The following is a 27,709-nucleotide window of genomic DNA, read 5'->3' on the forward strand; positions in this document are numbered from 1 at the left end:
AACCTAGTGATCCTTCTCTGAAAAACCTCCAAAGCAAGTATATCCTTTCGTAAATATGGAAACTAAAACTGCATGCAGTATTCCAGGTGTGGCCTCACCAATACGTTATATAGCTGTAGTAAGACTTCCCTGCTTTTATACTCCATCCCCTTTGCAATAAAGGCCAAGAAACTTTGGCCTTCCTGATCAATTGCTGTACCTGCATACTATCCTTTTGTGTTTCATGCACAAGTACCCCCAATTCCCGCTGTACTGCGGCACTTTGCAAACTTTCTCCATTTATATAACTGGCTCTTTGATTTTTTTCTGCCAAAGTGCATGACCTCACACTTTCCAACATTATACTCCATCTGCCAAATTTTGGCCCACTCGCTTAGCCTGTCTGTCTTTTTGCAGATTGTTTTGTGTCCTCCTCACACATTTACTCCCATCTTTGTGTCTTCAGCAAACTTGGCTACATTACATTCAGTCCCTTCTTCCGAGTCGTTAATATAAATTGTAAATAGTTGGGGTCCGAGCACTGATCCCTGCGGCATCCCACTAGTTACTGGTTGCAAAACAGAGAATGAACCATTTATCCTGACTCTCTGTTCTTTGTTAGTTAGCCAATCCTCTATCCATGCTAATATATTACCCCCAACCCCGTGAACTTTTATCTTGTGCAGTCACTTTTTATGTGGCACCTTGTCAAATGCCTTCTGGAAGTCCAAATACACCACATCCACTGGTTCCCCTTTATCCACCCTGTTTGTTGCATCCCCAACTGTAACGGGCAGCAGAATTGTATTTGATTGAGAAGGTGGGAAGAGACATCTAGACCTCACCCGGGCATGTGCTCGAGAAATAAAGACCTGATGTTGAATTAAGACCTACCCGACTCATTAAAAGAACCAGAGGTGGTTTCGGTTGAAAAGCAACTGAGACAATGCGGGCGCATTTAACCTGGACAAGGTCCGGTCTCTGAAATGTTACTTCAACAGAGTTGATACAGAGAGAATGTTTTCACTTGTGAGGAAGAGCAAAACTAGAGGCAATCAATATAAGATAGTCACTAAGAAATCCAATAGGGAATAAGAACATAAGGGCATAAGAATTAGGAACAGGAGTAGGCCATCTAACCGCTCGAGCCTGCTCCGCCATTCAACAAGATCATGGCTGATCTGGCCGTGGACTCAGCTCCACTTACCCGCCCGCTCCCCGTAACCCTTAATTAGCTTATTGGTTAAAAATCTATCTATCTGTGACTTGATTACATTCAATGAGCTAGCCTCAACTGCTTCCTTGGGCAGAGAATTCCACAGATTCACAACCCTCTGGGAGAAGAAATTCCTTCTCAACTCGGTTTTAAATTGGCTCCCCCGTATTTTGAGGCTGTGCTCCCTAATTCTAGTCTCCCTGACCAGTGGAAACAACCTCTCTGCCTCTATCTTGTCTATCCCTTTCATTATTTTAAATGTTTCTATAAGATCACCCCTCATCCTTCTGAACTCCAACGAGTAAAGACCCAGTCTACTCAATCTATCATCATAAGGTAACCCCCTCATCTCCAGAATCAGCCAAGTGAATCGTCTCTGTACCCCCTCCAAAGCTAGTATATCCTTCCTTAAGTAAGGTGACCAAAACTGCACGCAGTACTCCAGGTGCGGCCTCACCAATACCTTATACAGTTGCAGCAGGACCTCCCTGCTTTTGTACTCCATCCCTCTCACAATGAAGGCCAACATTCCATTCACCTTCCTGATTACCTGCTGCACCTGCAAACTAACTTTTTGGGATTCATGCACAAGGACCCCCAGGTCCCTCTGCACTGCAGCATGTTGTAATTTCTCCCCATTCAAATAATATTCCCTTTTACTGTTTTTTTTCCCCAAGGTGGATGACCTCACACTTTCCGACATTGTATTCCATCTGCCAAACCTTAGCCCCATTCGCTTAACCTATCTAAATGTCTTTGCAGCCTCTCTGTGTCCTCTACACAACCCGCTTTCCCACTAATCTTTGTGTCATCTGCAAATGTTGTTACACTACACTCTGTCCCCTCTTCCAGGTCATCTATGTATATTGTAAACAGTTGTGGTCCCAGCACCGATCCCTGTGGCACACCACTAACCACTGATTTCCAACCCAAAAAGGACCCATTTATCCCGACTCTCTACTTTGTGTTAGCCAGCCAATTCTCTATCCATGCTAATACATTTCCTCTGACTCCGCGTACCTTTATCTTCTGAGTGGCGGAGCAGGCTCGAGGGGCTAGATGGCCTACTCCTGTTCCTAATACTTATGTATGTACTTGTGACCATTCAGAGCTGAGGCTTTCGAGCGGGACAGATCAGAGAAGCAGGCTTGTATGCAGCATTTCTTATTTTAATTGTTTCTGGGCTTATTATAAACACTCAGAATCTCTTTTTCATTCAATCGTTAAGACTAGTTTGGAAGTAATCTTCCTCTGAGCAGGAATTTCGACATCTTAACAACCTTATCCCTTTAAAGTGTAATGTAAATAAGTGTACGTAAAAATACGGCTTCGAAAATTTGATAGGATTATGTTAGGAATGTAAAGAAGTTCAGGGACACTTTGCAAAATTGTTGAAAGTGATTGTCCGACATTTAAACCTAGCTGTAAAGAAGAAATTTGTTCTTAAATAAGGACATTCAACTTTGAAATCAGTGGTAAAATAAGTGTGGCAGGAAAAAAAGTCCACCCATTCGACGTTGAAATAGTTGCAGTATTCTTATTGTATGATAGGTGCAGAAAACAGAACCATCACTGTGTATGGGTCTGTGCATTTACTTAGAACCTAACTGTGCCGCTTTGTGTTCCACAGTAGTTCAACAGTACAGTGCGTGTAAAGCGGCCCACCTGTGCCTTGGTGGCGCTCTCGGCAGAGGAGCTTGTGTCCGTATAATAAAGCTTAGGATAGTGCAGGCATTGAGCGCAGTGTTCGCGTCCGGTATCGCCATGCAATCGCTGTTCACTGAAAACAAAAGGGAAAGTCCAGAACCAATCAAAGCAGAAATTCAAGGTGAGCAGTGCAATCAGGAATGGTGTGTGACTCGATTTAATGTCAAAAGACGTTAAACATTTCCTGTATATTGCAAATCCAAAACTTTGGCATTATTTTTAAATTCGTGCGGTGGAAATGTTATATTCTACCCCAACCGCAGCAATTCATAAATTGTAATAGCGGCAGTTGGTGAGAGGGGAGCGACCTATCAAAAGCCCAGCGGGAGATCGAGAGCCAGCGACAGTCGGTGAGAGGTGGGAGCAGTGTCGGAGCGGCCTATAAAAGGCCCAGCGGGAGATCGAGAGCCAGCGGCAGTGGGTGAGAGGCGGGAGCAGTGTCGGAACGGCCTATAAAGGCGTACCGGTGCAGCTACAGCGGGAGAGAAAGCAAAATAGAAGTAGAAAGTAATCAAAAAGTGACGTCACAGCCAATGGGGTAAGTGATTGGCTGGTGATTGGTGAGTAGCTTTTCTTTTCTTTTTTATATCAGTAAGTGAACTGTAACATTGTTATTACCAATTTAAGGGTATCTAAGGTTAAGACATGGCAGGAGAGCTCGGCCATGTGATATGCTCCTCCTGTACCATGTGGGAACTCGGGGACACTTCCGGTATCCCTGGGCGCTACGTGTGTGGGAAGTGTATCCGCCTCGAGCTCTTGATGGTCCGCGTTGCGGAATTGGAGCTGAGGGTGGATTCACTCTGGTGCATCCACGATGCTGAGAATGACGTGAGTATCACGTGTAGTGAGTTGGTCTTACCGCAGGAGAAGGGTCCACAGCCAGATAGGGAATGGAAGACCAGCAGGAAGAGCAGTGCAAGAAAGATAGTGCAGGGGTCCCCTGTGGTCATCCCCCTGCAAAACAGATACACTGCTTTGAGTACTGTTGGGGAGGATGATTCATCAGGGGAGGGCAGCAGCAGCCAAGTTCATGGCACCGTAGGTGGCTCTGCTGCAAAGGAGGGCAGGAAAAAGATTGGGAGCGCGATAGTGATAGGGGATTCGATGGTGAGGGGAATAGATAGGCGTTTCTGTGGACGCAACCGAGACTCCAGGATAGTATGTTGCCTCCCTGGTGCAAGGGTCAAGGATGTCTCGGAGCGGGTGCAGGACATTCTGAAATGGGAGGGAGAACAGCCAGTTGTCGTGGTGCACATTGGTACCAACGACATAGGTAAAAAAAGGGATGAGGTCCTACGAAAAGAATTTAAGGAGCTAGGAGCTAAATTAAAAAGTAGGACCTCAAAAGTAGTAATCTCGGGATTGCTACCAGTGCCACGTGCTAGTCAGAGTAGGAATCGCAGGATAGCGCAGATGAATACATGGCTTGAGCAGTGGTGCAGCAGGGAGGGATTCAAATTCTTGGGGCATTGGAACCGGTTCTGGGGGAGGTGGGACCAGTACAAAGCGGACGGTCTGCACCTGGGCAGGACCAGAACCAATGTCCTAGGGGGAGTGTTTGCTAGTGCTGTTGGGGAGGAGTTAAACTAATATTGCAGGGGGATGGGAACCTATGCAGGGAGACAGAGGGAGACAAAAATGAGGCAAAAGCAAAAGACAGAAAGGAGATGAGGAAAAGTGGAGGGCAGAGAAACCCAAGGCAAAGAACAAAAAGGGCCACTGTACAGCAAAATTCTAAAAGGACAAAGGGTGTTAAAAAAGCAAGCCTGAAGGCTTTGTGTCTTAATGCAAGGAGTATCCGCAATAAGGTGGATGAATTAACTGTGCAAATAGATGTTAACCAATATGATGTGATTGGAATTACGGAGACGTGGCTCCAGGATGATCAGGGCTGGGAACTCAACATCCAGGGGTATTCAACATTCAGGAAGGATAGAATAAAAGGAAAAGGAGGTGGGGTAGCATTGCTGGTTAAAGAGGAGATTAATGCAGTAGTTAGGAAAGACATTAGCTTGGATGATGTGGAATTTATATGGGTAGAGCTGCAGAACACTAAAGGGCAAAAATCATTAGTGGGAGTTGTGTACAGACCTCCAAACAGTAGTAGTGATGTTGGGGAGGGCATCAAACAGGAAATTAGGAGTGCATGCAATAAAGGTGCAGCAGTGGGTGATGGGTGACTTTAATATGCACATAGATTGGGCCAGCCAAACTGGAAGCAATACGGTGGAGGAGGATTTCCTGGAGTGCATAAGGGATGGTTTTCTAGACCAATATGTCGAGGAACCAACTAGGGGGAGGCCATCTTAGACTGGGTGTTGTGTAATGAGAGAGGATTAATTAGCAATTTCATTGTGCGAGGCCCCTTGGGGAAGAGTGACCATAATATGGTGGAATTCTGCATTAGGATGGAGAATGAAACAGTTAATTCAGAGACCATGGTCCAGAACTTAAAGAAGGGTAACTTTGAAAGTATGAGGCATGAATTGGCTAAGATAGATTGGCTAATGATACTTAAGGGGTTGACTGTGGATGGGCAATGGCAGACATTTAGAGACCGCATGGATGAATTACAACAATTGTACATTCCTGTCTGGCGTAAAAATAAAAAAGGGAAGGTGGCTCAACCGTGGCTATCAAGGGAAATCAGGGATAGTATTAAAGCCAAGGAAATGGCATACAAATTGGCCAGAAATGGCAGCGAACCTGGGGACTGGGAGAAATTTAGAACTCAGCAGAGGAGGACAAAGGGTTTGATTAGGGCAGGGAAAATGGAGTATGAGAAGAAGCTTGCAGGGAACATTAAGGCGGATTGCAAAAGTTTCTATAGGTATGTAAAGAGAAAAAGGTTAGTAAAGACAAACGTAGGTCCCCTGCAGTCAGAATCAGGGGAAGTCATAACGGGGAACAAAGAAATGGCAGACCAATTGAACAAGTACTTTGGTTCAGTATTCACTAAGGAGGACACAAACAACCTTCCGGATATAAAAGTGGTCAGAGGGTCTAGTAAGGAGGAGGAACTGAGGGAAATCTTTATTGGTCGGGAAATTGTGTTGGGGAAATTGATGGGATTGAAGGCCGATAAATCCCCAGGGCCTGATGGACTGCATCCCAGAGTACTTAAGGAGGTGGCCTTGGAAATAGCGGATGCATTGACAGTCATTTTCCAACATTCCATTGACTCTGGATCAGTTCCTATCGAGTGGAGGGTAGCCAATGTAACCCCACTTTTTAAAAAAGGAGGGAGAGAGAAAGCATGGAATTATAGACCGGTCAGCCTGACCTCAGTAGTGGGTAAAATGATGGAATCAATTATTAAGGATGTCATAGCAGCGCATTTGGAAAATGGTGACATGATAGGTCCAAGTCAGCATGGATTTGTGAAAGGGAGATCATGCTTGACAAATCTTCTGGAATTTTTTGAGGATGTTTCCAATAAAGTGGACAAAGGAGTACCAGTTGATGTGGTATATTTGGACTTTCAGAAGGCTTTCGACAAGGTCTCACACAGGAGATTAATGTGCAAAGTTAAAGCACATGGGATTGGGGGTAGTGTGCTGACGTGGATTGAGAACTGGTTGTCAGACAGGAAGCAAAGAGTAGGAGTAAATGGGTACTTTTCGGAATGGCAGGCAGTGACTAGTGGGGTACCGCAGGGTTCTGTGCTGGGGCCCCAGTTGTTTACATTGTACATTAATGATTTAGACGAGGGGATTAAATGTAGTATCTCCAAATTTGCGGATGACACTAAGTTGGGTGGCAGTGTGAGCTGCGAGGAGGATGCTATGAGGCTGCAGAATGACTTGGATAGGTTAGGTGAGTGGGCAAATGCGTGGCAGATGAAGTATAATGTGGATAAATGTGAGGTTATCCACTTTGGTGGTAAAAACAGAGAGACAGACTATTATCTGAATGGTGACAGATTAGGAAAAGGGGAGGTGCAACGAGACCTGGGTGTCATGGTACATCAGTCATTGAAGGTTGGCATGCAGGTACAGCAGGCGGTTAAGAAAGCAAATGGCATGTTGGCCTTCATAGCGAGGGGATTTGAGTACAGGGGCAGGGAGGTGTTGCTACAGTTGTGCAGGGCCTTGGTGAGGCCACACCTGGAGTATTGTGTACAGTTTTGGTCTCCTAACTTGAGGAAGGACATTCTTGCTATTGAGGGAGTGCAGCGAAGATTCACCAGACTGATTCCCGGGATGGTGGGACTGACCTATCAAGAAAGACTGGATCAACTGGGCTTGTATTCACTGTAGTTCAGAAGAGTGAGAGGGGACCTCATAGAAACGTTTAAAATTCTGACGAGTTTGGACAGGTTGGATGCAGGAAGAATGTTCCCAATGTTGGGGAAGTCCAGAACCAGGGGTCACAGTCTAAGGATAAGGGGTAAGCCAATTAGGACCGAGATAAGGAGAAACGTCTTCACCCAGAGAGTGGTGAACCTGTGGAATTCTCTACCACAGAAAGTAGTTGAGGCCAATTCACTAAATATATTCAAAAGGGAGTTAGATGAAATCCTTACTACTCGGGGGATCAAGGGGTATGGCGTGAAAGCGGGAAGGGGGTACTGAGGTTTCATGTTCAGCCATGAACTCATTGAATGGCGGTTCAGGCTAGAAGGGCTGAATGGCCTGCTCCTGCACCTATTTTCTATGTTTCTATGTTTCTATAACTCGTGTAAATCGCAAGAAGTAACCGATATTGATCAGATTCGGGATTCTTGTCCGTGTGCCTGGTTGGAAAGTAACTGCGTCCGTCCTAACCTGTTGCATCCTTGCTGAGCGCTGCTCTGTGTGAGAGCTCACTGCACACTCGGGCCAAAATTAGTCAGCGGGAGCCCCGTTGTTTATTTTTGGGCGTATTCAGCTCCAGCGGTAGCACCAATGCAACAGATGCAGTGGAAAAAAAACCAAAAGCAAAATACTGCGGATGCTGGAATCAGAGTCAGTCTGATGTACACTGCACGAACTTTACGCCTGTATGAAACCGAAACTGTATTGCACCAACACTAACAGGGCGAGAAATTCAGTAGCCGAACCGTTGCTTGAGCACTTCACTGGTCTGCTCAATGATGTTCCTGGTGGCAGCATGGCTTTCATTGCACTGTGCTGTACATAGTGCTGGGCAGGAGTGTGGGGGATGCGGAGGGAAGTCATGAGCCCCATGGAGAGAGGATAGCCCTTATCCTCGAGCAGACAGCCGCGAGCTTGACGTAGTGGCTGGAACAGAGTCTGGCACAGGATGAAGGCATCGTGACTGCTGCCAGGATAGCAGGCATTCACGGTGAGGATTCTGCGTGTGTGGTCACACACCAGCTGCACATTCAGTGATTTGTGGTTACAGGATTGTGATGCGGTGCCTGCAAAGCGCCGTAGATGCGGTCAATGACATGCACCATGGGGAAGCTCGCTACCCTGCCAAAGCTACATGCACGCTTGTACTGCTTCTTTTTGATCATGGAGAAGGAAATGTAGTCCCTCCTTCTTCTGTACAGAGCATCTGTGACCTCGCCTTTTTCCCTGTCTTTATGCCTTTCTGCCTTTCTCTCTGCATTCATCTCTCCCTTTGTCTTTGCCTAAGTAACCTACGACAGTGATATCAGAGTAGGAGATCGAGTGCCCATGAAACGAGATAAATCTTCTGATTTCAAATCTGCCCTCAATGAAACAGGGGTATAGTTAAGAGACAGAACAGTTCTTGATCTGTCCACCAGCCACTCTGCCTATGTATTCGCAAATTGCATAGAGTAATGGCCGACAAAATGTTTTTTCAAGATGGCGCCTTTAAATAGCGCTCCTCCAGCCGATTCCTGACTGCAACACGACAGCTAAAGCTGTCGTTTTCACTGGCAGGCGGTAAGTGAGGGTGCACGGCCGAATTTCACTGCCGGGGCGGCAACGGGGCGCTGCGCATGGCGATGACGTCAACAGCGCACGCGCTTTGGCAGGAACGGTAGCACCTCCGCAAAACATTTTGCTATTTCAATTTCAAACAGCAGGCGCACAAGAGGCCAATTTCGGCCCCTAAATTTGTAGAAGTCGACTTTAACTATCCAGCATAAATCAGGCGGTGCCTGTTTTGCACACATCCGACTAGAACATGCTGTGCTTCTGAGCTCAGTTTATTTGCAAATATATCCTGGGCAAAAGCAACTTCTCAGATTCTGCCTTCACTGCCTATAAACAAGATAGTTTTGTTAAAAATATACCTGACACACACACGCTCTTCTCTTCTCATATGCGGTCCCTCGGAGTCGAGGATGACTTGCTTCCACACTAAAAATTAGTTCTCAGGTGACTGATGAGTCCAATGCTGGACCTACAGTCTCTGTCACAGGTGGGGCAGACGGTGGTTGAAGGAACGGGTGGGTGGGGGGGGTTTGCGTTGCCGTGCGCTCCTTCCGCTGTCAACGCTTGGCTTCAGCTTGCTCCTGGCGAAGAGATTCGAGGCATTCTGCGCCTTCCCGGATGCTTTTCCTCCACTTTGGGCGGTCTTGGCCCAGAGATTCCCAGGTGTCAGTGGGGATGTTGCACTTTTTCAAGGAGGCTTTGACGATGTCCTTGAAACGTTTCCTCTGCCCACCTGGGACTCGCTTGCTGTGTCGAAGCTCCGAGTAGAGCGCTTGTTTTAGGAGTCTCATTTCGGGTATGCGGACAATGTGGCCCGTCCAACAGAGCTGATCGAGTGTGGTCAATGCTTCGATGCTGGGGATGTTGGCCTGAGAGAGAACGCTGACATTAGTGCGCCTATCCTGCCAATGGATTTGCAGGATCTTGCGGAGGCAACGTTGGTGGCACTTCTCCAGTGCTTTGAGGTGTCTGCTGTACATAGTCCATGTCTCTGAAGCATATAGGAGGGTGGATATCACTACTGCTCTGTTGACCATGAGCTTGGTGCCGGGTTTGAGGTCCTGGTCTTCAAAAACTTTTTCTCAGGCGACTGGAGGCTGCACTGACTGGCACACTGAAGGCAGTGTTGGATTTCGTCATCGACGTCTGCCCTTGTTGAATGTAGGCTCCCGAGGTATGGAAAATGGTCCACCTTGTCCAAGGCCTCGTCATGGATTTTGATAATCGGGGGATGGGGAGGGGCAGTGCTACGTGGTGGGGGCAAGTTGGTAGAGGATCTTTGTCTTACGGATGTTTAGTGTAAGGCCCATACTCTCGTACGCTTCGGTGAAGTTGTTGACTTCATATTGTAATTCAGTGACAGAGGATGGGCCGACTTTGGATCTGGCCTGGAGGCGGCGGAGGTTGAACAGATTCCCGTTTGTTCAGTAGATTAGCTCCACTCCAGCGGGAAGCTTGCTGAGGCTGAGATGGAGCATTACATAAGAACATAAGAACATAAGAATTAGGAACAGGAGTAGGCCATCTAGCCCCTCGAGCCTGCTCCGCCATTCAACAAGATCATGGCTGATCTGGTCGTGGACTCAGCTCCACTTACTTGCCCGCTCCCCATAACCCTTAATGCCCTTATTGGTTAAAAATCTATCTATCTGTGATTTGAATACATTCAATGAGCTAGCCTTAACTGCTTCCCGGGGCAGAGAATTCCACAGATTCACAACCCTCTGGGAGAAGAAATTCCTTCTCAACTCGGTTTTAAATTGGCTCCCCCGTATTTTGAGGCTGTGCCCCCTAGTTCTAGTCTCCCCGACCAGTGGAAACAACCTCTCTGCCTCTATCTTGTCTATTCCTTTCATTATTTTAAATATTTCTATAAGATCACCCCTCATCCTTCTGAACTCCAACGAGTAAAGACCCAGTCTACTCAATCTATCATCATAAGGTAACCCCCTCATCTCTGGAATCAGCCTAGTGAATCGTCTCTGTACCTCCTCCAAAGCTAGTATATCCTTTCTTTAGTAAGTTGACCAAAACTGCACGCAGTACTCCAGGTGCAGCCTCACCAATACCCTATACAGTTGCAGCAGGACCTCCCTGCTTTTGTACTCCATCCCTCTCGCAATGAAGGCCAACATTCCATTCGCCTTTCTGATTACCTGCTGCACCTGCAAACGAACTTTTTGGGATTCATGCACAAGGACCCCCAGGTCTTTCTGCACCGCAGCATGTTGTAATTTCTCCCCATTCAAATAATATTCCCTTTTACTGTTTTATTTCCCAAGGTGGATGACCTCACATTTTCCGACATTGTATTCCATCTGCCAAACCTTTGCCCATTCGCTTAACCTATCTAAATCTCTTTGCAGCATCTCTGTGTCATCTACACAACCCGCTTTCCAACTAATCTTTGTGTCATCTGCAAATTTTGTTACACTACACTCTGTCCCCTCTTCCACGTCATCTGTGTATATTGTAAACAGTTGTGGTCCCAGCACCGATCCCTGTGGCACACCACTAATCACCGATTTCCAACCCGAAAAGGACCCATTTATCCTGACTCTCTGCTTTCTGTTAGCCAGCCAATTCTCTATCCATGCTAATACATTTCTTCTGACTCCGCGAACCTTATCTTCTGCAGTAACCTTTTGTGTGGCACCTTATCGAATGCCGTTTGGAAATCTAAATACACCACATCCATCGGTACACCTCTATCCACCATGCTCGTTATATCCTCAAAGAATTCCAGTAAATTAGTTAAACATGATTTCCCCTTCATGAATCCATGTTGCGTCTGCTTGATTGCACTATTCCTATCTAGTTGTCCCGCTATTTCTTCCTTAATGATAGCTTCAAGCATTTTCCCCACTACAGATGTTAAACTAACCGGCCTATAATTACCTGCCTTTTGTCTGCCCCCTTTTTTAAACAGAGGCGTTACATTAGCTGTTTTCTAATCCGCTGGTACCTCCCCAGAGTCCAGAGAATTTTGGTAAATTATAACGAATGCATCTGCTATAACTTCCGCCATCTCTTTTAATACCCTGGGATGCATTTCATCCGCACCAGGGGACTTGTCTACCTTGAGTCTCATTAGCCTGTCCAGCTCTACCCCCCTAGTGATAGTGATTATCTCAAGGTCCTCCCTTCCCACATTCCCGTGACCAGCAATTTTTGGCATGGTTTTTGTGTCTTCCACTGTGAAGACCGAAGCAAAATAATTGTTTAAGGTCGCAGCCATTTCCACATTTCCCATTATTATATCCCTCTTCTCATCTTCTAAGGGACCAACATTTACTTTAGTCACTCTTTTCCATTTTATATATCGGTAAAAACTTTTACTATCTGTTTTTATGTTTTGCGCAAGTTTACTTTCGTAATCTATCTTTCCTTTCTTTATTGCTTTTTTAATCATTCTTTGCTGCCGTTTAAAATTTTCCCAATCTTCTAGTTTCCCACTAACCTTGGCCACCTTATAAGCATTGGTTTTTAATTTGATACTCTCCTTTATTTCCTTGGTTACCCACAGCTGGTTATCCCTTCTCTTACCGCCCTTTTTCACTGGAATATATTTTTGTTGAGCACTATGAAAGAGCTCCTTAAAAGTCCTCCATTGTTCTTCAATTGTACCACCATTTAGTCTGTGTTTCTAGTCTACTTTAGCCAACTCTGCCCTCATCCCACTGTAGTCCCCTTTGTTTAAGCATAGTACGCTCGTTTGAGACACTACTTCCTTACCCTCAATCTGTATTACAAATTCAACCATACTGTGATCTCTCATTCCGAGAGGATCTTTTACTAGGAGATCGTTTATTATTCCTGTCTCATTACACAGGACCTAATCTAAAATAGCTTGCTCCCTTGTAGGTTCTGTAACATACTGTTCTAAGAAACAATCCCGTATGCATTCTATGAATTCCTACGCAAGGCTACCCCGTGCGATTTGATTTGACCAATCGATATGTAGGTTAAAGTCCCCCATGATTACTGCCATTCCTTTTTCACATGCCTCCATTATTCCCTTGATTATTGTCCGCCCCACCGTGAAGTTATTATTTGGGGCCTATAAACTTCGCCCACCAGTGACTTTTTCCCCTTACTATCTCTAATCTCCACCCACAATGATTCAACATTTTGTTCATTAGAGCCAATATCGTCTCTCACAACTGCCCTGATATCATCCTTTATTAACAGAGCTACCTCACCTCCTTTCCCTTCTTGTCTGTCTTTCCGAATCGTCAGATACCCCTGTATGTTTAATTCCCAGTATTGGCCCCTCTGCAACCACGTTTATGTAATGGCCACCAAATCATACCCATTTGTAATGATTTGTGCCGTCAACTCATTTACTTTATTTCAAATGCTGCATGCATTTAGCTGGAGTGTTTTAATACTAGTTTTTAAACCATGATTTTTAGTTTTGACCCCTCCTGCAGCCCCTTTATATTCATAGATATTGTCCGTTCCTATCACCTTGCGGTTTACACTTACCCCAGTGCTACTCTGCTCCGTTGCCTCCTGCCAATTGCATTCTTTCTTGGAGTCCTGTTCATCTGAGCTCTCACCCACTCTAACTAGCTCAGAGCCTTCTCTTGGGTTCCGAATACTCCTCGCATTAAGGCACCGAGCTTTCATGCTTGCCTTTTTATTACACTTTGACCCTTTAGAATTTTGCTGTACAGTGGCCCTTTTTGTTTTTTGCCTTGGGTTTCTCTGCCCTCCACTTTTACTCATCTTCTTTCTGTGTTTTGCTTTTGTCTCCATTTTGTTTCCCTCTGTCTCCCTGCATTGGTTCCCATCCCCCTGCCATATTAGTTTAACTGCTCCCCAACAGCACTAGCAAACACTCCCCCTAGGACATTGGTTCCGGTCCTGCCCAGGTGCAGACCGTCCGGTTTGTACTGGTCCCACCTCCCCCAGAACCGGTTCCAATGCCCCAGGAATTTGAATCCCTCCCTGCTGCACCACTGCTCAAGCCACGTATTCATCTGAGCTATCCTGTGATTCCTACTCTGACTAGCTCGTGGCACTGGTAGCAATCCCGAGATTACTACTTTTGAGGTCCTATGTTTTAATTTAGCTCCTAGCTCCTTAAATTCGTCTCGTAGGACCTCATCCCTTTTTCAATGTGCACCACGACAACTGGCTGTTCACCCTCCCTTTTCAGAATGTCCTGCACCCGCTCCGAGACATCCTTGACCCTTGCACCAGGGAGGCAACATACCATCCTGGAGTCTCGGTTGCAGCCGCAGAAACGCCTATCTATTCCCCTTACCATTGAATCCCCTATCACTATTGCTCTCCCACTCTTTTTCCTGCCCACCTGTGCAGCAGAGCCAGCCACGGTGCCATGAACTTGGCTGCTGCTGCCCTCCCCTGATGAGTCATCCCCACAACAGTACTCAAAGCGGTGTATCTGTTTTGCAGGGGGATGACCGCAGGGGACCCCTGCACTACCTTCCTTGCACTGCTCTTCCTGCTGGTCTTCCACTCCCTATCTGACTGTGGACCCTTCACCTGCGGTAAGACCAACTCGCTACACGTGCTACCCACATCATTCCCAGCATCGTGGATGCTCCAGAGTAAATCCACCCTCAGCTCCAATTCCGCAACGCGGTCCGTCAGGAGCTGGAGGCGGATACACTCCCCGCACACGTAGTCGTCAGGGACACCGGAAGTGTCCCTGAGTTCCCACATGGTACAGGAGGAGCATATCACGTGACCAAGCTCTCCTGCCATGACTTAACCCTTAGATACACTTAAATTGGCAACAACAATGCTAAAGTTTACTCACTGTTATAGAAGAGAAAAAAGAAAAACTACTCACCAATCACCAGCCAATCACTTACCCCCTAGACTGTGACGTCACCTTTCTGTTTCTTTCTACTTTTTTGCCTTCTCCCTGTAGCTGCACAAGCTGCGCCTTTATAGGCCTCTCGCCGACCCCGGACTCGCGCTGCTCCGAGCTCCCGCCTCCTTGACTGACTGCTCGAACTGCCTGACTCCCGCTGGCCTTTATAGGCCTCAACAGCGGACTCACGCTGCTTCCGACCTCGCGGCCTTTTATAGGCCTCACCAACGGACTCACGCTGCTCCCGACTCAGCGACACAACTCCCGACCTTTTATAAGCCTCACCAACGGACTCACGCTGCTCCCGACTCAGCGACGCACCTCGCGGCCTTTTATAGGCCTCACTAACAGACTCACGCTGCTCCCGACTCAGTGACGCACCTCCCGACCTCGCGGCCTTTTATAGGCCTCACTAACAGACTCACGCTGCTCCCGACTCAGTGACGCACTTCCCGACCTCGCGGCCTTTTATAGGCCTCACTAACGGACTCACGCTGCTCCCGACTCAGCGACGCACCTCCCGGCCTTTTATAGTTCTCACCAACGGGCTCACGCTGCTCCCGACTCAGCAACGCACCTCCCGACCTCACGGCCTTTTATAGGCCTCACTAACGGACTCACGCTGCTCCCGACTCAGCAACGCACCTCCCGACCTCACGGCCTTTTATAGGCCTCAGCAACGGACTCACGCTGCTCCCGACTCAGCGACGCACCTCCCGACCTCGCGGCCTTTATGAGCCTTACCAACAGACTCACGCTGCTCCCGACTCAGCATTGCAGCAAGGAAGATCGAGAAGAGCATACCCTTACAACAATGTCATGCATTCTTATCATTACCATGCAGCATGCATTAATAAGGTATGGGAAGTGGTCCACGTTGTCCAGGGCTGCGCCATGGATCTTGATGACTGGGGGGCAGTGCTGTGCGGCGAGGACAGGCTGGTGGAGGACATTTGTCTTACGGATGTTTAGCGTGAGGCCCATGCCTTCGTTCGCCTCAGTAAATACGTTGACTATGACTTGGAGTTCAGCCCCTGTATGTGCGCAGACGCAGGCATCATCCTCCCATACCTCGGGAGCCTCTTATCAACAAGAGCAGACGTTGAAGACGAGATTCAACACCGCCTCCAGTGCGCCAGTGCAGCCTTCGGCCGCCTGAGGAAAAGAATTTTTGAAGATCAGGCCTTCAAATCTGCCACCAAGCTCATGGTCTACAGGGCTGTAGTAATACCCGCCCTCCTGTATAGCTCAGAGACATGGACCATGTACAGTATACACGTTAAGTCACTGTAGAAATACCACCAACGATGTCACCGCAAGATCCTACAAATGCCCTGGGAGAACAGACGCACCAACATTAGCGTCTTCGACCAGGCCAACATCCCCAGCATTGAAGCACTGACCACACTTGATCAGCTCCACTGGGCAGGCCACATTGTTTGCATGCCAGACACGAGACTCCCAAAGCAAGCGCTCTACTTGGAACTCCTTCATGGCAAACGAGCCAAAGGTGGGCAGAGGAAATGTTCCAAGGACACCCTCAAAGCCTCCCTGATAAAGTGCAACATCCCCACTGACACCTGGCCAAAGACCGCCCTAAGTGGAGGAAGTGCATCTGGGAGGGCGCTGAGCACCTCGAGTCTCATCGCCGAGAGCGTGCAGAAATCAAGCGCAGGCAGCAGAAAGAGCATGCGGCAAACCAGTCCCACCCACCCCTTCCATCAACGACGATCTGTCCTGCCCGTGACAGGGACTGTGGTTCTCATATTGGACTGTTCAGCCACCTAAGGACTCATTTTTAGAGTAGAAGCAAGTCTTCCTCGGTTCCGAGGGACTGCCTATGATGATGATGATACATTAATAACTTATGTGAGCTGTTTTGCAAGTCTGAGCTGATGATAGTGTTCCTTCTAAGAACATAAGAATGCCATTTGTGAAACTTAAAATGAAGTTGACATTTTGGAAAAGAGCCTAGCTTCAAAGATCACACTGCTAGGGATCCACTTGCTAATAAGGAACCAGTTCTACTTGTGTTTTGCTTCTTAATATTCACAAGGTATCATTTACATTGCATTCAATTTCCACACCATGAGCTGTAAACAAAAACCAAGGTACATTGTTAACTACTTTTATTTCAAATATAAATAGGTCAAATTCCACAATGACTGCAAGGGACACTCATTCGAAATGGACCAGGCATGCACAGAATCGGAGACACTGTCTACAACCATTGGTTTGATGGGATGTCACTGCTGCATAGTTTCACTTTCGGAAATGGTATGGTACTACAGAACTCCATTAACCTGTTTCCATATGTGGAAATGATAAATACCAGGACAAATATGGACATTCTCGCTGTCCATTAGATAATTAGGTTTGCGTCTTCATTAAGCACATAATATGCATGCAAAATCGAGATAGTCTTCAAAATAGGTCTGTTAAGGTCCCAGTGGAAGAATGGTTCATGCTTGTCACATAAAACTAAATTGTAGCTTTACAGAAATTTTAATCAGATGGATTTGGAAACTGTTAAAAATCATATCAACTCAATATACTCTCATTGTTATTTTCATTCAATGTTTTGTCACTAATCTTCCTTTATCCATCATAGTGTAATAACCTCAATAGTAAAGAAATGACTCGAAACATATCCAGTGCAGGTTTTTTTTTATCTTGGTGGTTCAGAGATATTTCTGATATATTTAAAGTAGAATTTCACTTTTGTGTAGTTTGTAGTGCTGTTGTAATGAGATCAGAGTCCCTGGTTAATGTGACATTGAGGGCTGTATTAATACCCGCCCTCCTGTATGGCTCAGAGACACGGACCATGTACAGTAAACACCTCAAGTCGCTGGAGAAATACCACCAACGATGTCTCCGCAAGATCCTACAAATCCCCTGGGAGGACAGACGCACCAACATTAGCGTCCTCGACCAGGCCAACATCCCCAGCATTGAAGTACTGACCACACTTGATCAGCTCTGCTGGGCAGGCCACATTGTCCGCATGCCAGACACGAGACTCCCAAAACAAGCGCTCTACTTGGTACTCCTTCACGGCAAACGAGCCAAAGGTGGGCAGAGAAAACATTATAAGGACACCCTCAAAGCCTCCCTGATAAAGTGCAACATCCCCACTGACACCTGGGAGTCCTTGGCCAAAGACTGCCCTAAGTGGAGGAAGTGCATCCAGGAGGGCGCTGAGCACCTCGAGTCTCATCGCGGAGAGCATGCAGAAATCAAGCGCAGGCAGCGGAAAGAGCGTGTGGCAAACTTGTCCCACTCTCCCTTACCCTCAACGACTACTGTCCCACCTGTGACAGGGACTGTGGTTCTCGTATTGGACTGTTAACCCACCTAAGGACTCATTTTAAGAGTGGAAGCAAGTCTTCCTCGATTCCGAGGGGCTGCCTATAATGATATCTAGCAATCTTGTTGTGTGAGGCCCCTTGGGGAAGAGCGACCATAATATGGTAGAATTCTTTATTAAGATGGAGAGTGACACAGTTAATTCAGAGACTAGGGTCCTGAACTTAAGGAAAGGTAACTTCGATGGTATGAGACGTGAATTGGCTAGAATAGACTCGCGAATGATACTCGAAGGGTAGGCAATGGCAAACATTTAAAAATCACATGGATGAACTTCAACAATTGTACATCCCTGACTGGAGTAAAAATAAAACGGGGAAGGTGGCTCAACCGTGGCTAACAAGGGAAATTAAGGATAGTGTTAAAACCAAGGAAGAGGCGTAAAAATTGGCCAGAAAAAGCAGCAAACCTGAGGACTGGGAGAAATTTAGAATTCAGCAGAGGAGAACAAAGGGTTTAATTAGGAGGGGGGAAATAGAGTATGAGAGGAAGTTTGCTGGGAACATAAAAACTGACTGCAAAAGCTTCTATAGATATGTGAAGAGAAAAAGATTAGTGAAGACAAACATAGGTCCCTTGCAGTCAGACTCAGGTGAATTTATAAATGGCAGACCAATTGAACAAATACTTTGGTTCTGTCTTCACGAAGGAAGACACAAATAACCTTCCGGAAATACTAGGGAACCGAGGGTCTAGTGAGAAGGAGGAACTGAAGGAAATCCTTATTAGGCGGGAAATTGTGTAAGGGAAATTGATGGGAATGAAGGCCGATAAATCCCTGGGGCCTGATAGCCTGGGGCCTGATAGCCTGCATCCCAGAGTACTTAAGGAAGTGGCCCTCGAAATAGTGGCTGCATTGGTAATCATTTTCCAACAGTCTATTGACTCTGGATCAATTCCTATGGTCTGGAGGGTAGCTAATGTAACACCACTTTTTAAAAAAGGAGGGAGAGAGAAAACGGTTAGCCTGACATCAGTAGTGGGGAAAATGTTGGAATCAATTATTAAAGATGAAATAGCAGCGCATTTGGAAAGCAGTGACAGGATCGGTCCAAGTCAGCATGGATTTATGAAAGGGAAATCATGCTTGACAAATCTTCTGGAATTTTTTGAGGATGTAATTAGTAGAGTGGATGAGGGAGAACCAGTGGATGTGGTGTATTTGGACTTTCAAAAGGCTTTTGACAAGGTCCTACACAAGAGATTGGTGTGCAAAATTAAAGCACATGGTATTGGGGGTAATGTACTGACATGAATAGAGAACTGGTTGGCAGACAGGAAGCAGAGAGTCGGGATAAACGGGTCCTTTTCAGAATGGCAGGCAGTGACTAGTGGGGTGCCGCAGGGCTCAGTGCTGGGACCCCAGCTATTTACAATATACATTAATGATTTAGATGAAGGAATTGAGTGTAATATCTCCAAGTTTGCAGATGACACTAAGCTGGGTGGCGGTGTGAGCTGTGAGGAGGATGTTAAGAGGCTGCCGGGTGACTTGGACAGGTTAGGTGAGTGGGCAAATGCATGGCAGATGCAGTATAATGTGGATAAATGTGAGGTTATCCACTTTGGTGGCAAAAACACGAAGACAGTGAAAATGCAGAACTGCAGTTCTATAGAATTAAAAAGTGAAATACTCAGAGTGACATAGGGGTAAAGACGTGCCTCACTGCTGGCTGCCAGTATGTCTATTATTGTTCCTTTATTCCCCTTGTTTCCTAATGAAAGCCACCCAGTGTCCCACAGCTCAGCACCCTTGGATATCATAGAATGACACAGCACAGAAGGAGGCCATTCAGCAGAATATTATCTGAATGGCGACAGATTAGGACAAGGGGAGGTGCAACGAGACCTGGGTGTCATGGTACATCAGTCATTGAAAGTTGGCATGCAGGTACAGCAGGCGGTGAAGAAGGCAAATGGTATGTTGGCCTTCATAGCTAGGGGATTTGAGTATAGGAGCAGGGAGGTCTTGCTGCAGTTGTACAGGGCCTTGGTGAGGCCTCACCTGGAATATTGTGTTCAGTTTTGGTCTCCTAATCTGAGGAAGGACATTCTTGCTATTGAGGGAGTGCAGCGAAGGTTCACCAGACTGATTCCCGGGATGGCAGGACTGACATATGAGGAAAGACTGGATCGACTGGGCCTGTATTCATTGGAGTTTAGAAGGATGAGAGGGGATCTCATAGAAACATATAAGATTCTGACGGGACTGGACAGGTTAGATGCAGGAAGAATGCTCCCGATGTTGGGGAAGTCCAGAACCAGGGGACACAGTCTAAGGATAAGGGGTAAGCCATTTAGGACTGAGATAAGGAGAAACCTCTTCACTCAGTGAGTTGTTAACCCGTGGAATTCCCTGCCGCAGAGAGTTGTTGATGCCAGTTCATTGGATATATTCAAGAGGGAGTTAGATATGGCCCTTACGGCTAAAGGGATCAAGGGGTATGGAGAGAAAGCAGGAAAGGGGTACTGAGGGAATGGTCAGCCATGATCTTATTGAATGGCGGTGCAGGCTCCTATTTTCTATGTTTCTATGTTTCTATGATAATGTGACATTACAATAGCAGCATCGATGATTGTGACAATAGCAGCTATAGATTAACACATGTACTTCTTGGATAGTCTGATTGTTTTTAGCTGGTAGCAGCACATGGGAGATGGGGATCTGATCTATGTCATATTACAAGTGAAGTGAAAATGCAGAACTGTAGTTCTATAGAATTAAAAAATGAAATGCTCAGAGTGACATCGGGGTAAAGACGTGCCTCACTGGCTGCCAGTATGTCTATTATCGTTCCTTTATTCCCCTTGTTTCCTAATGAAAGCCACCCAGTGTCCCACAGCTCAGCACCCTTGGATATCATAGAATGACACAGCACAGAAGGAGGCCATTCGGCCCATCGTGCTTGTGCCGGCTCTTTGCTAAAGCTATCCAATTAGTCCCACTCCGCTGCTCTTTCCCCGTAGCTCAATAATTATTTTCAGAAATATATTTTTTCATGAATATATCATCAGAAAGAAGTTAGTGCCTTTAGATGAGGATGGGAGGCGTACAGAATTGGCAAGAAAAATCATATTTTAGCACTAGTCCTCTGTCCGTTGAGCAGATGTGTCCAACAGCCTTAGTGATGTGTTTTCTGTGCTATGTCCCATGCATATGAGAGAATTTATCCTTAAATGTTCTAATATGTGTGAGGTTGTTGCCTCTATTTTGAAACTGGCACCGAAACAAAAGCCCCACAGAAATGGATCTCAATTACTTACTCCTAGTGGGAGTGTGGAATGCTGCATGGAATTGAATTAAGCAGTGACAATGGTACCAGCGACAGATAAATAAATATATTTTTAACTCCAAATATTTTACCGCTCTGTATGCATTCATCAGCATTCAGCTGTTTGAGGATAAATCCCAGTCATTTCCAAACCTGAATTGAATGTACTACCATTTGGAGGTAGGACAACTTGAAGTAGTGCAAGTGCAGCAGATCACAGAACCTAAAGCTGTAGGATAGAACATTGGATGAACGTCACAAAGTTCAGATTCTGACTTTCCAAGATGAGAGTGGGAAATTGAAATGTTTTCTACTAACGACAAGGATTGATGACTTTTTGTATTCTTAAATTTAGGCGAGGTATTCTACAGAAGTAAGTATCTCCGCAGCGATACTTACAAGTGTAACATAGAAGCCAATAGGATTGTGGTGTCAGAGTTTGGCACAATGGCTTACCCAGATCCGTGCAAGAACATCTTTTCCAAGTAAGACATGAAATGAAGTACTGATTTCTTAGCTATTTTAAAATCAAATAAATACTATACCATAGTATCTAAGAAATTTTCAGCACAGAAGGAGGCCATTTGGCCCATCGTGTCCATGCCAATCCTTTGCTTGAGAAATCTTACTGCACTCTCCCTGTATCTCTGCTTCAAATATTTATCCTATTTTCCCTTAAAAGAAACAATGGGCTCTGCCTCAACCAAGCCCAGTGGCAAAGCATTCCATACTTGCTCCAACTTTCTGGCAAAGACATTTCTCCTAACCTCTCTCTCACTCGCTTAGTAATAATTTTAAATTGATAACTTTCTTCATCAACTCCCCAACTAAAGGAAATAGTCTTTCCCTATTCGGTCTATCAAAACTCTTCATAATTATAAAAACTTCTATTTACTATCCCCATAATCTTCCATGCTTCAGTCATCGGGCTGAAATTTGGTCAGCATTTCCACTGGGTTTTTCGGCGGTATTGCTATTTTTTTGTGGAAAACCACCCGGGGCGAGTTTCATCAAAGTGTTCCGCCGACAGTTTCGAAATAGCGCTGAGGAGTGGACCGCCAGTGTGCAACACTGAAAAAACCGTCATTGGCCGAGTTTGGTGCTAGCGGTAAAACTCCGCCCAGAGAAACCAGCCGGAGCAGCGGTGGTAGGTATGAAATCCTGCAAAAAAAGGTAAGTGAAAGGTATTTAAAAATTTTTTTTCAGCAATTCACTGGAAAAGGGTCCTGTGAATGTTTTCCGATTTTTGATTTTTTTGTTTTTCTGAAAAATATATATTTTTTTCCCCCTCCCTAGGCCCACCCTACAGCCTCGGACTAAATTTTTATTAAATACCGCTCAATTTGACCAGGATCGCGTTTTCCGCCGAGAATCTGCATGAAACACCGATTTTTCCCGCCAGGCGGAATTTTTTCATTTTTGATCAATTTTCCATCGGCTTTAATTGAATAATCTTAGCGGATTTTGGGGCAGTAATCTGGCAGTGGCAGTTTTTGATCAAATTCCAGCCCATAGTATCTTAAGTATCTCCTTATAACTAGTTTCCAATTCCTGGCATAATCCTGGTGAACCTATGCTAATTGCCTCAATGGCTTTACTGCCCTTTATATAGAGTGCAGTGTCCTCAGTACTCTAACTGTGGCTTAACTAAATTGTTGTATAAATTCATCATTACTGCATTACTCTTGTACTCTATGCTCTTATTTATAAAATCCAAAATTCTATTTGTCTTTTTTATGGCTTTATCTATCTACACTTGCACTTTTAAGAAATTTTACAATTAAACCCCTTGAGCCTTGAGGTTCGTTCCTGTACTTCCCTTCCTTGTATTTTTCTTTCAAAATATATTACCTTATACTTATGCACATTAAATTACATCTTCCACTCCCCTAACTTGTCCATGTCATCCCTAATTCTTTTATAGTTCTTCTTATTGTTTTCAAAACCTTCTGCTTTTGTGTCATCAGCAAATTTTGAGACTGTATTCCTTGTAGCTAAGTCCAAATATTGGCCTGGAATTTTCAGTTGTAATGATGGCGAAACTGTCAATGCTTTCCGTCGTTACTGTGTAAAACTAACAGCAACTTCTGGCATTCACACATGTGCACTTAAACGCGGAAGTTGATGTCAGTGATACTCCACAGGATGCGTTGTTGCAGTCATTATAGGTGGAATCAATTAGAACTCACTAATTTGACGTGAACTCCAACTTTTTACACATCATTCTCGTTGTAAAAACCCTTGAAAAAGTTAAACCTTGTTGAATGAGTTGTAACTGAGTTTTTAATGGCATGCAAAGACATAATTTACTCCTGAACAACCTCTCTGGCCCTGAAAAAGTAATTTATATTATGGCATCATTCCCTCCATTCCATAATAAAAATTCCATAGTATTTTAAAATAAAAAGTATATATTTTTTAAGTTTGTTTATGATATTTCAGCTTCTACCTGAATCCCATGTGTATATCTATATTTTGCTTTCTATAAAATTATAATAAGTGAATGATAAAACCTGCTTTTTAATTCCTGATTTGCTGTCTGTGGGAATTCTTTAATGTGATTGACTGCTCAGCCTGCTTGATGACATCACTATTGCTGGATGGCACCGATCCCCTATAACTACTGTCTAGTCATGTGGCAAAATTTGCATGTTTAAGGTGGATTTTAAAATTATGGTCAAAACTTCTGCTGTTCTCTGACTTATTTCAACAATCTAGGTGCAAGCCATCAGGGTCAAATGACTTATCCACCTTGAGTTCTCCCAATTTTTTCAGAACCAATTCCTTTTGTACAGTCGGCTCTATAATTTGTACCATTGTACCTTGACTCAAAATGGAAAACAATTGAATTAAAAATAAGCAAGTAACGTGCCTTTGTTTTTATTTTACAGGGCATTTTCCTATCTCACACATGTTATTCCTGATTTCACTGATAATTGTCTGATTAATATAATTAAATATGGTGAGGATTTCTATGCTTCATCTGAGGTCAACTATATCAGAAGGATAGACCCTAGGTCTCCTGAAACATTAGAGAAGGTGAGGTTGATTAAAATAAACTGTTGGAGGGATTCTGATTTATATCTCTGTGAACTGTTGTGTTTATGCAAAAATCGTTACCAATGTTTAACTAACATACATTCAACAGTTACAATATTTTAGATATCTTTCGGTTGCAACAATTGGCCAGGAATACCCCCTGAATTAAAGCTTACTGTCCCATTGGCATTGCACACCATTTTCTGGAAGGGAGGATGACGAAGCTACCCACTCCCAGACCTCAATGAATACGACTAGAGTGAGCCAATAGCCAGTGGACTATGTGACTCTGCTTGATGTGACTCATCCCTTTGACTGTCTCGTGCTCCAGGTTGGGAAGGGCCTAGATTTTATTCTATAGATTTTAGTTTATCATTTTTACTTTATAGTGGTACAGACATCTTAGACCCTTCAAATAATGTACAGGAGTGGGGAAAAAACACTGGAGTCCTTCTGAATGGCCCCAAAGTTGAAGCACTATACTCCATTTTAGATCCCTGATTCCCGTCAGAAAAAACTGAGTTCCATGGTACGCTACCTCAGTGCACTGCATCACTGAGCCACCATTTTTGTGGGTGGAATCTTCAAAAATTTCTCTATGCTTTCTAGTGTTCATCAATTGAATTTTTGCTAAAAAGAATTTTTTTAAATGCAAAATTATAAAAAAAGTGTTGGGGTGAAATTACCCTGCGCCCCGATTGGAGGCAGTAAGCTTCTGGGGCTGGGACTTTTATCGCCAGGCCCAGAAGTCACGCCCCAAACACGGACTACTGCCCCTGAAAGGAAGAGGAGCGCAACTTCACGCACTCCACTTCCATTGGGGGTGATAACTGGGGAGCTACTGGGGCGCTGAAGGAAAAACTACGTGGATGGTCCGCATAGCGCTGACATACCTCAACGCCCCTCCCCTTCGATTAAAGGGGAGGGCCGCTGCGTACACTGCAAGGCCTTTGATAGCCTCCACTAGGCCACCAGGGCTGCGTGAGACCGGGCCAGCAGCCCGGCACCCAAGACAGAGTGGCAGGTTGCACACTAGGGCCACCATCATTGAGCCGACCCGAGAGTTGGCAGACAAAAAAAGATAGTGGCCAGGGCCGCTGGCGCCCTCCTCTTTAAGTAGCGCTCTGGGAGCAGATGTCGGCCAGCTTTGCTGGCATCCGCTCATGCCAGCCTCGTGGCCAGCGGGCAATTTCCCTCCTGGGGTGTTAAGGGGTCGGCGAGGGCTCCTCGCGCACTGCGATGACATCATCACCGGTTTCACAGTGGCCCAGGGCACTAACCGCGGGGCGGGCAATGCCGCAGCAACGCCTCCACAAACTCCCGGGCATTTTTCCAGAAGGCGGTAGTGCCCCTGTTCCCCTGGGTGAAAAGTGATGCCCCCGGAGGCAATAACAGGGCTATAAAAAGGGGCAATTTCGCCCCTTGTGTGTTTTAAAGCCGCAACTGACACTGGATTTTCAAAGGTAAAGGGTGGCTTATTCTATCTTTGGCACATTTACATAGGTTGACTACACAAAATATGTTGCTCTGAATCTGGCAACATCTCATCCACATTATGATGGAATTGGAAACGCTTACAACATGGGCACCTCTATAGCTGAGAAAGGCAAACCCAAGTACCTGATTGTCAAGATACCGAATACAAAGCCAGGTAACTACACTGATCAATTTTTATCATCTGTCGAGGTCTGAAAGGTTGGTTTTAGTTTGTATGTATGGTTCATTGTGACATTATTTGAGATTTCCTTGAAGTTTTTTGTCAGCTTATTTTTTAAACAATAAATTATTTCTTGATGAAAGGTCATCGACATGAAATGTTTTTTCAGATTTCCAGCATCTGTAGTATTTTGCTTTTGTATTAAATTATTTCTTGAAGTAGCTCCTGAAGGGATAAGGGGTCATTGACAAGATGCGGGAGCTCTGGCTTATCTCATCTCCCTCCCATAATCTTGCCGCCACCCTCACCCTTTCAAGCCAGAGGTGATTTTAACTCTACTCGCTCAGCACAAACTTGGCAAGGTGGCAGTCAAAATCGCCCTGGCCTTTTCCTGTCTGAAAGCCACCACGATCACAACATCTGCAATTTTAACCTTCTATTCTGAGCAGGCAGCAAGGACAAGCGTCCGGAGTCAACAGAGTCCTTGTTTACATGATCCTGCAAATCCCCTGGGAGGACAGACGCACCAACGTCAGTGTTCTCGATCAGACCAACATCCCCAGCATTGAAGCACTGACCACACTCGACCAGCTCCGTTGGACGGACCACATCGTCCGCATGCCCGACACAAGACTCCCAAAGCAAGCGCTCTACTCGGAACTCCTACATGGCAAGCGACCCCCAGGTGGGCAGAGGAAACATTTCAGGGACACCCTCAAAGCCTCCTTGATAAAGTGCAACATCCCCACCGACACCTGGGTGTCCCTGGCCAAAGACCTCCCTAAATGGAGGAAGATCATCTGGGAGGGCACTGAGCACCTCGAGTCTCGGCGCTGAGAGCATGCAGAAATCAAGCATAGGCAGCAGAAGGAGCGTGCGGCAAACCAGACTCCCCCCCCACCCTTTCAACGACTGTCTGTCCCACCTGTGACAGAGACTGTAATTCCCATATTGGACTGTACAGTCACCTGAGAACTCACTTTTAGAGTGGAACAAGTCTTCCTCGAGTTCGAGGGACTGCCTATGATGATGATGCTTACATCTGCATGTTGCGTTCTGATGACATCATTGAGACCCGACTGTAATTTTAACACAGGCCTGAACGGGGAATCCACTGAGAGTTAAAATCAGGGCCATGGAAACCAATGTAGCATCTCTCGCTGTGTTGCAGCAGTCGAAACTGGAGATCAGATCTGAGATCTTTATAGCTCAGTACTATACCACATGGTTCATTTGCTGACTGAACTATCTGGCTACTTATTTTTAACGCGTTTTGTTATTACATATTGCGAAATGTTCAATTTTAACAAAATATGTGATTTGAATGCCAATTTATTTATTTATATATATGAGGGTGAGAAAATACAAGAAACATTGAGAAAAAAAAATTACTTTAGTTAAAAAATATCTCAAAGTATGAAAAATGAACTTGCATTCATATAGCACCTGAAAACATGCTTAGGCTGTCCCAGAATGCTATACAGCCAGTGGATTACTTTTGCAATCTATGTAGTTATGCAGGCAAATGTAGGAGCCAATTATGTGCATTGCAAGGCCCCACAAATAGTAAAGAAATGACCAAACTTTTTCTGTTTCGTGGTATTAGTTGAAGGAGGGATATTGACCAGGATATCCCGCTGCTCTTCTTCAAATAGTGACATGGAGGTCTAGAAATTGGATTGCGCTCGAATTGGACTGTGATCCTGGTGCAGCGCGCACTACAAACGTCTAATGAGGCCGATGACCGGACCATGGAAAATCGGTCCG

The 27,709-nt window shown here is 45.4% G+C and overlaps 1 protein-coding gene across 1 annotated transcript in view; it reads left to right on the plus strand.

Annotated features, from left to right (window-relative positions):
- Positions 1–2,959: 2,959 nt before the first annotated feature.
- Positions 2,960–27,709, plus strand: part of LOC139278216 (beta,beta-carotene 15,15'-dioxygenase-like) — a 60,747-nt gene continuing 35,997 nt past the window's right edge. The window contains 5 exon segments of the mRNA XM_070896863.1: positions 2,960–3,023; positions 16,754–16,882; positions 21,602–21,731; positions 24,138–24,285; positions 25,789–25,936. Of these exon segments, the coding sequence (XP_070752964.1) occupies positions 2,960–3,023; positions 16,754–16,882; positions 21,602–21,731; positions 24,138–24,285; positions 25,789–25,936 (619 nt within the window).

The sequence above is a fragment of the Pristiophorus japonicus genome, chromosome 13, assembly GCF_044704955.1.
Source record: "Pristiophorus japonicus isolate sPriJap1 chromosome 13, sPriJap1.hap1, whole genome shotgun sequence".
Classification (NCBI taxonomy): Eukaryota; Metazoa; Chordata; class Chondrichthyes; family Pristiophoridae; genus Pristiophorus; species Pristiophorus japonicus.